At 33.8% G+C, this 9,703-nt stretch overlaps 1 protein-coding gene across 1 annotated transcript; it reads right to left on the bottom strand.

Moving 5' to 3' along the window:
- Positions 1–1,990: 1,990 nt before the first annotated feature.
- On the bottom strand, positions 1,991–8,384 carry LOC131638975 (histone deacetylase 14, chloroplastic-like). The gene is made up of 9 exons (XM_058909499.1): positions 8,202–8,384; positions 7,774–8,012; positions 6,669–6,743; positions 6,065–6,166; positions 4,867–4,938; positions 4,641–4,697; positions 3,756–4,007; positions 2,647–2,828; positions 1,991–2,526 (listed from the first exon to the last, which is right to left on the bottom strand). The coding sequence occupies exons 1-9, from the start codon at positions 8,242–8,244 to the stop codon at positions 2,226–2,228; spliced, it is 1,323 nt and encodes a 440-aa protein (XP_058765482.1). The 5' UTR covers positions 8,245–8,384; the 3' UTR covers positions 1,991–2,225.
- Between the last annotated feature and the right edge of the window lie 1,319 nt (positions 8,385–9,703).

Raw genomic sequence — 9,703 nt, 5'->3', positions numbered from 1 at the left:
ATACCTCTCCCTCCCAGATCCGCCGAGCGACGTGCTCGCGGTAGAATATCAGCACAGAAGTGTCAATGGGCCCTCCCGGGTAGCTGTCCTCCTGCTCATCCTCCTCCCCGGGTGGAGGGTCAACATCCGGTACCCCCTCCGCCTCGTGGTATGGCACTGCCACGTCCTCCTCCTCCTCCTCCTCCTCTCGCTGGCGGGAAGAAGATACCCGAGCCAGCCTACTCCTAGATCCAGATGAGGAGGTACCCTCGCCCATCTCCACGGGAACTCGCACACGTCGTCCCCGGCCCTGCCCCCGTCCCTGTGTCGACGCCAGCTGCGCCGCCGCCCGCTCGCGTCTAGCCGACGCAGTCTGGGTCTCTCTACCCTGTCTGATGCGTGCTGGTTGGTTGCCTGACATGTTCTTGTAAACAGTTGAAATCGATTAATATGCGAGACAACAGAAAAAACTAAAAAAAAATTGCACTTCTGATACAATTCGGAAGTTCATTTCTGAAACTGGGAATGGAGGTGTTTTCGGAAATGAACTTCCGAAACACCCCTGCGCAGAAGTTCTCTGCAACCTCCAATGGCAGACCCCAAAATCCTAAATCAAACATATGTCTACACATTCTAAACATCCTAAATATCAGTACAAACCTAACCTAATACATTTTTTGATATTTGTAAACATCCTAATATAAATTTTAATCATAGATCTTAAAATCAAAATGCTTACCGATTGAATAGATTGGAGGACTTTTGAATGTAGTAGAGCAAGTAGATGGAGCCTTTGATGTAGCTTGGAAGTGGTTTGCAGAAAAATCTCTTTGGGGTTGAGTTTGGAAGAAGATTAGGGTAAATGAATTAGGGAGGGGGGTTGTTTTGCTTAATCTGCAAAACGCACAGTATTTCGGAAATGAACTTCCGAAATGCTGTTTTCGGAAATGAACTTCCGAAATAAGACAATTTTTTCAAAAAAAAAAGCGCTTTCGGAGATGCATCTCCGAAAACACCTTTTTCTTGCATTTCGGAAATGCATTTCCGAAGTCAGGGGTAGTTTGGGTTTTTCACCAGAGGTGAACTAGAAGGTTGGGAGGTAGCCAAAGAAATTTTCTAATTTTTATTACAATTCAATCTTTATCTTTTAAAAAATAAATATCTAAAAATAAGTTAACTTTTAATTTATTTGTTATGATATTTAATTTTTGAATACTATTTATTAGTTTATTTTAATTTATTTATTTTATTATTTAATTTATTTCACTTATAATTGATGTTTCTCATTTTGTAATATTATTATATATTATATTGAATATATTTTTTATTAGAACTTCTATAATCTTAATAAAAAATATATTTTGTAATTTGAATATCTAAAAACCGATCAAGATTAAACCACACAAAATTGAATTGTATTTTTTAATCAAACAATCAAAATTGAGCAGAATCACAAGTAAATTTATCTTTAGATCGGATGAGTTTTTACCTCAAAATGAATCCAAACCACACCGCAAACACCGTTAAGAATTCGACTTGAATCATTTCAACACTAACAACAATAATTCATATACTTTGCAGGACCCCACATAAAATAAAATTTTTAATGGTAGACAAAGTTGACATCACAGGTTTTTATTTTCAACATCACAATTCACATGGAATGAACCTGTTTTATCTGCAATGCTTGCTCACTATTTATTGTTGGCTCTTTCATGCAAAATGGTGGGAGTCATAATCAGATAGAAAACTTAAAGATATGGTAAGAAAAATTAAAATGATCAATGAATATAGGAAACCAAGTGTGAATAAAATGTATTAAGGAGTGATTTTTAAATACTTGAAATAAACATGTTAATGCATACTTGAAACAAGCATACTCTAAATAACTTTTGGATGTGCGAGGCTTTAAGACCAAAAAAAAATGATACATTTCAAGTATAAAATTCTCGAGTGTTTTTGTAATGAGAATATCCTTTGACTTAATAGCAATGAAATATAAGAAAATTGGTTTTCAGATAAAGAATTTGTCATAATCATTCAACAAAATAAAGTTATATTGAAAAGTGTTATGGAAAGAGTGAAGTTCTTAATCAAGAACCACAGCAATCTTGAATGATGGATTTGATTCAACTATGTCACTATGTGACAAGTGGGACAATGCACTCACAAGGAAAATAGACATCAACTTGGGATGGAACCCACAGAAAATGATATTTTTAATGTAAAGGTTTTGATTTTCTACATCACAGGGAATGAAGGTGTTTTATCCTCTGAATTGCTTGCTTAACCCTTTTTGTTGGCTCTTCATACAAAATGTTTGGGTTATCAAACTCAGATGCTAAGCTTTTGTCCCCAAGAAGAGCACGAAATGTGTCTGCCACTGAGTATGAAAGTGACTTGAGATTATATCCTCCTTCCAAGAAAAATACACATCGACCACCACATAAGTCTTTTGCTAGTTGTTTAATACTGGACGCAAGCATGTAATACGTTCCTGTTGTTAGTTGAAGATTAGCTAGTGGATCTAACACGTGGCCATCATACCTGACAAACAGAATCGCATGAAAGTCTGAAATGTAAAAACAACATTGGCAAGAACTTATGTGCTTGGGAAATTGTTTATTCCATCTTTGCTTTGATGACAATGATTCAAAGAAAACTCACCCCGCAGACACAAGAATGATGTCTGGCTTAAATCTTTGAGCACAAGGTACAATAACTTCTTCGAACACAGTTCTAATAGTGGTATCGCCTGAACCTCCAGGAAGAGGCAGGTTAAGTGTCGTTCCTTCACCATCCCCAGATCCCACCTCATCAAATTTACCAGTACCTGGATAGCTTCCATCCTGAGCAATTAAATTAAAGTAATTAAATATAACAAGGCTCAAATGTATTTTGCACACAAATAACTCATGTATTTCTTCACATAATCTACTTCCCTGCACAATTACCCAACCCCCTTCCCACACAGGACCATTTTGAAAAAACAGAACTTCAAAATGTTATGTGCCTGGTTACATTATCATTTTATATTTAGCACACTTATAACTGATGTATTTATTCACATAATCTCTTATACGGACCATTTTGAAAAAACAGAACTTCCAAATGTCGTAAGCCTGGTTATATTATCATTTTGTATGCTGGTAGTGGTATGTGCTAGTGCAAATAGTGTGGAGGGGGTAATGTGTCTGATTTTTATTCTACATGCTAATAGGCAAGAATTTGGTGCAAGGAATAGAGACGCTAAGATACTTGATTAAGTCTTCTCTACGTAATGTAATTTATGAATGCTAGTTTATGTTGTCTGACTGTGTGAATGTTTTCCTTACTATTTTCTTAGTACACTTCTGAGTATATTAGTATATGATATATGCTTAAAGTTAAATCAAATATGAGGGAGATGTTACAATAACATGGATATAATAAGGGAAAATGAAGAAAATTATCTATATGTTGAAAATTGAAGAAAATATGGATGCCGTGGGTTTGAACGTTTGAGCCTATACAAAATGCTGAGCTTGCAAGAGGAAGTGGGAAAGAAGTGAGTTCTACAGAGAAGAGTGAGAATATAGAGGGGAAGAAGGGAAGAATAAGGAGAGAAATGCTTTGAGTAGAGTTTTGTGAAGTACACACAGACCTCTCAAAGAATCCGGGATATTAAACCATCTACCTTTTTTCTGTTATTTCCCTTTTGTGAATGGTTTTTAAGAACACCAATGAAGAAACACAAGAAAATATAATCAGAGCTATTAACAAAACTTGTAGCTTACTTGATGGAAGGAGAGGAAAAATACGTCTGGATCATCATAGAAAGCATCATTTGTTCCATTCCCATGATGAACATCAAAGTCAATTATAAACACGCGCTTCAGTCCATGAACACGCTGAGCATGACGAGCTGCAATGGCCACATTTCCAAAAATGCAAAATCCCATAGGTCCTTTTGGAACAGCGTGATGCCCAGGTGGTCTTATCAAAGCAAAACCAGTAGGTGGATCTTTCGTTGTCTTTGAAGCTGCAACCTGAACGTGTGAAATTGAATAAGAGAAATTTATATCATAATAATGAGTGTAATCTCTAGTTTTGTACAATTCTCGAAACATTTATGTCAAAGACCGACAATCCTAAAAGCTTAAGCTATTAGGTGGAGGCCTTGGAATGTGTTCATATCTCTTAAGACATTTGTGTCACAGGAAAACAGTTTGGGATTGAAGTCTGGCCAATATACATGACCTTCACCTTGTGCTAAAATACAATTTAATTACGATGAATAGGGCAGCAAGAAGCAAACTCTTGAACACTTGGTTATAGAGGTATTGATACCATGTTTCTAAAACTTAAGCTTAAAAGTACCTCGATAATTATTTTAAATCTCAAACAACTCAGAATGTATTGACATTTAAAAAGCTAAATACACAATTGTTTTTCAAAAATTTGTTTTATTGGCGACTCCCCACTGCCACCAAGCATTTTCAGTCAATATTCTGTGAAACCGAACACCCAAATTTCTAACCGAGAACAAAAATAGTTTCCAATATGCACATAGTTACTAGAAGCAGATATGTTGTACATATCCGTCCCCATTCACTTACCCCAACCCAAAACAAACACATAGATTATCACGAAGAGATGGATATGCCAGGTTGAGAGATCACCACTGAGTCGACTAAGGCTAATCCAGCACCAGCTGCTACTATTGACTCCTGGAAGGTCTGCACCATGAATACCACAATAAGCATGCAAAAACATGGGAATTATTACGATTAGTCCACTTAATAATTGTATTTTCTACCATGACGAACTAATACAAAGTTACTAGAATAGAATAACTTTCTGCTGATATTGAGCTTGGGAAAGCAAGAAAAAGCTTGTAGTACTAACAGTGGAAGTAGCATATGTTGGTCCAGAACCTTCAATGAGAATAAGGCCCTTCTCCAAAGCTTGATCCATAACCTGTAAAGATTCAGAAGAGGAAAATGTCAAACTTCAAAACATGAATTCAGTGTCATGGTAAAATCGGATTAATATACAAATAATGAATGGCTAGTGATGAGAAACTTTGAACTAAACAAGGATACTTAAGGAAAAATTAGCCAGCACTTAGAAGACATTAGTAGTGTTTAAGCATAACTACACTGGCCTTTGATGTTTTAACATCACTGTGCACTAAATCATAATTAAACCATGCATGGAGTAAAAGAATTGTTAGAAACTGATTCAGAAGCAAACGTTATAGGAAAAATAGAGTTGATAGCCAATGGTTCAGACCCTAGAATTGTAGAAAGAATATAGGAAAATTTACTGCTAAAGCAGAGGAAAAAAAGAAAGGAATCACCTGGTATTTAAGAGGCATGCCTCTCCTTTAATATGATAACTGAAATTCCTCCACTCATTATATTTTTTCTCTAACTATATACCCTAACCAAAACTAAATATAAGGCCTAACCCACTATATTATTTGGGGCTCATTCTTATTTCTCCTAAAGAAACATATGCAACCCTGATTAATAGATTTTATGAACAATAAAGACAAACTAATAAGGTTAGACCCACTTAACTCCTTGGGTCCATCCTTAGTTCTGCAAAGAGTAATCATCCCATCCCCATTGGAATCAGTAATTAGGTGGATGATACGGGTACACTATAAGGCATGTACCGGAACCAGACTACCAATACACAAAAGGAAAAAATGGTTAATGGTTTGATAACCAATATCGAAAACCAGAAAGAAAGATGCTGCAGACGGCCTCTTCACTTCTCGTCAACTTTTCCAAGCTGCCGCACTTTTGTGCGGCTCTTTCTTTCTCTGTTACCATTATTTCTCTTTTCTTTAACCAACTAATTCTTCTGAAGTATTGTGTATTGCTGGAAGTACAACAGCGAATTGGATAGAAATGTGGGGCATTAAAGGAAGCGCGAGATTATGGGACCTTCGGAGTAATTTTGCCTAAAATAACAATTTTGCTAAGCACAATTTATAAAGAATAATATATAATTAAAAAATACCATAATTTACAAAACGCAGCCACTCAACATGAAATGAATGAAGCAGAGAAATTTGTTTAACAAAAAACGTTACCTTTTCAAGCCCATAAACATAGGCTCTTGCATGCACACTTGCAATGTCATCGGTCGAAGCAGGCTCAAAATGTTGAAGTTCAATGACCTCGGAGCCACGGAACTGAATCATTAAAAAAATATTATGGAAATGAAAATATTTACTAATTACTATTTAGTAACCCTAAAGTATGGTTTAATCATAATACAGCAACACAAATTGTCCAAATAAGATGGTCTTTTTCTAAAACTGGCAAGCTTTTTCTTACTGAATCATGTGCATTAACCTATAGCCACAGATTGCTCATGAAGGTTGATTTGTCTTTCAAACAAATATAAAATATTTCAAATTAAAAAAAAAAGAAGGATATTGTGATATATTCTGGACAATAAAATAGCTTATGTTTGAACTGGGAAAATTTGTAATCTATTTAGTGAATTCTTTCTTTTAGTGTGTTCAAATTTGAAACCAATATTTGAATGCAACAGTTCTTTTTTTAGTGAATTTTAGACATAAATAAGTTACCAAATGCCAATGCCTATATATAATATTAAAATTAGAAAAATAACACCGTAAGAACATGTCACCAAAACATATAAAAACATTGTCCTTTGAGTTTTAGTACCTTGGAAGTGAGTTTCATTTCTTCCAAAGCTTTCACAATTGCAGGAACTCTAAAATGTGATTCTGGATGAGACTCCTGTCATAAGTAGAATAGCTATATTAATATTACCAATCACCATAATATGATATGACATAGAAACAAGTGACAACATGTATACTCTTAGATAGTACTTCTAACCAAAAGAAGCAAAAAGAATAAGATAATTTCACAGCATAAATAATCAGCTGTATTATATTTAGAGAGCTGTGATTCATAAAAGCAAAGTGTAACAAAGGAATCCCAGAAATGGGTGCATGTGTTGTGTTTGCCTGTAGATGAAATTAGCACTAGTATTGAAGTTAGGGAGTTTTGCACAATTTATTTGCAATGGATAATGCCGCCATATATATCATCAGCAATGACAATTGAGAAAAAGTCAAAGTCTCAAAGATGCTCCTGGCTTCTATGTCGCTTTGTATTCATGATACTTTTAAGTGGATTATCTTGGCCAGACATGCAAAGACATTAAGAGCTCAGTCAAGCTGATGTTCTTTACTTCTGCTTCTTTTTCTTTCATCATTCTTTTGCCATTAGGAAGGCACTTAATCTCCACAGCCTATACAAACAATTCCTCCGCTCCCACCCCATAGCCATGCTATGCATTCTCATTTATCTTAAAAAAAATTGTTTCTAAGACTAACTGTCTGTTTTGAAATCGTTTGGACAGACCTCAAGCTTACATTTGAGCAAAGTTTTTGCTTGAGATCTCTCCAACAAATCTCAATACACATGATAAGTTATCAATCATCATCAGCCCTTCAATTTTATTTCCTTTTAAATATCTCCATAGCAGTGCACAGTTATTAACACATCAGTAGCAAATATGAGTACTATAGTAGAAATGCACGATTCCCATATAAACAAACTTATGAACACTGACAAAAATATGAAAACCAGACACGACGTCGGCTTGTTACTTCACTCTTAAGTATCAGTAGTGCTAAGTATGAAGTATGCAAAAACATAAAAAATCAAGTGATCTAAAAGAATTTGGGGAAAACAACTTAGTTATTTCGAATTCAAAAACAATATCAATACAAATAGAGGTTAAAAAAGTGCATATAACCTGGTTGTGGCCCATGGATGGAGCAACGGAATATATAACTCGAGCATTACTCAATTGCTCAATAGAAGGTAGAGAAGAACCATTCGGAACATCGCTAGAACAGTATATAGACGCTCCTAAACATTTCTTCGCGCCTTTGTCTCTACGATTATTGCGGAAGAGTCTTGTTTCCAATTCACATCCATTATAATTACTCTTCCATCTGCTTCCATGATGACCAAGGAGAAAGATAGCTTTCCCTGATAAATCAAACCGCAAGAACAGTTTCAGATTTTGGTAATGATAAATTCGTTTAGCATGATTTTAATTTTGATGTAGTATGCGGAATGCGAAATTGGCGTTATGAAAAGTAAAAACCCTCGTCTGTGTAATAGAAAAGTAAAAAAAAAAAAAACTGCGAGTTCAGAGAAAGAAAGAGAAGAAAGTACCGGAGGAGAAAGGAGGAGAGCGAGGAAGGTTGTGGAGGTGCATGGCGGAGGAGAAGAGATGAGTGAGTTCAGTTAACCAAAACTTCAGCCTGGGCAAAAAATAAAAATTATTTCTTTTTTGGTTATTTTTAAGGCGCGGAGAAACTCAGGATTATCCAAATGCAAATTAACGAAAAGAGTAAGTGTGTCAAATTAGTTTATCATCTCAATTCATCCCTTATTCTCTTAGGCTATGTTTGGTATGGTAGAAATAGAGAAGAGAGAGTAAGGGAAGAGAGATTTTGAAGAGAAATAGTGAAGTTATCCTACTTGATAGTGAAGAGAAATAGGAGAGAGAGACTAAAAACATGTGGGTCCCACCTAAAACTCTCTCCAAAATTGAGAAGAAATAGAATGAGAGAGGGAGTGACGTTGTATTTTCCAATTGTACCCATTCCTCACCTTTTATCTCATCTAATTAATTTAATACTTTTTCATTATATTACATGTTATTTTCAATGATAATGTATTTTAACTGGAAATTATTTAATAAATGTGAAGCAAGGATTTTTTTTAATTAATAGCTCTATTATTAATAAACACATATTTGCAATTTTTTTACGTTACACACAATTTTGCTATTTTACTATTATATATATTTGCAAAGTGTTAAAAATATATATTAAAAAATTATATATATTTTACTATTTTATTTGTAAAAAAAATATATCTTCTATTAATTTAAAAAATAATTGAATTAATAAAATATTTTTTCCATATAAGAATTAATTATATTAAATTTAAATAAAGTATTTTTAACATAAGGGCATTATAGTACTTTTAAAAATAAGATAAACTTCTATCTTCTCTATTTCTCCTCTCTTTCTCTTATAACAATCAATATCTCAAATCTACTCTATTTCTCACCTTCTTCTCTCTTCTTACACTCTCTCTTATCTATTTCTCTCTTCACAACTTCTCTTACAAACCAAACATAGTGTTAGTGTGTGTTTGGATGAGGTAATTGAAAATTTTAAAGAAATTTAAAATTCAAAGCAATTCAAATAATTCAATTGAAATCCATTTATTTTTAAATTATTTGTTTGGATGGAATATTAAAATAATTCATTGTTAAATTTTAAGGGTCATTTTTTTATAAAATTTTAAATTTTTTGACCAAATTTAAAAGTTAAAAAATATGGACCAATTTGTAATTTTTAAAAATTTGAAGGACCAAATTATAAATTTTAAAAAAATTTAAGGACCAATTTGCAATTTTTTGAAAAATTTTGGGATCAATTTTGTAAACTTAGAAAATATGATGACCAATTTTTAAAATTTGAAGAAATAATAGTAACAAACACATTCTATGAAGTATGAGAGGAATTTCAAATTCTTGAGTTTTTTGTGTCATTTCAAAATATTAAATTTAACTTAGATAAAATACTCCATAAATTTCCATCATTTTAACAATTCTTCATTTTTGTATCCAAACAATAAATTTTGTGCAAATCATTTTAAAT

Source organism: Vicia villosa, unplaced genomic scaffold, assembly GCF_029867415.1.
Source record: "Vicia villosa cultivar HV-30 ecotype Madison, WI unplaced genomic scaffold, Vvil1.0 ctg.002495F_1_1, whole genome shotgun sequence".
Taxonomy (NCBI): domain Eukaryota; kingdom Viridiplantae; phylum Streptophyta; class Magnoliopsida; order Fabales; family Fabaceae; genus Vicia; species Vicia villosa.
Note: the sequence above shows the minus strand (reverse complement) of the source record. Positions and strands in the feature narration are given on the sequence as shown.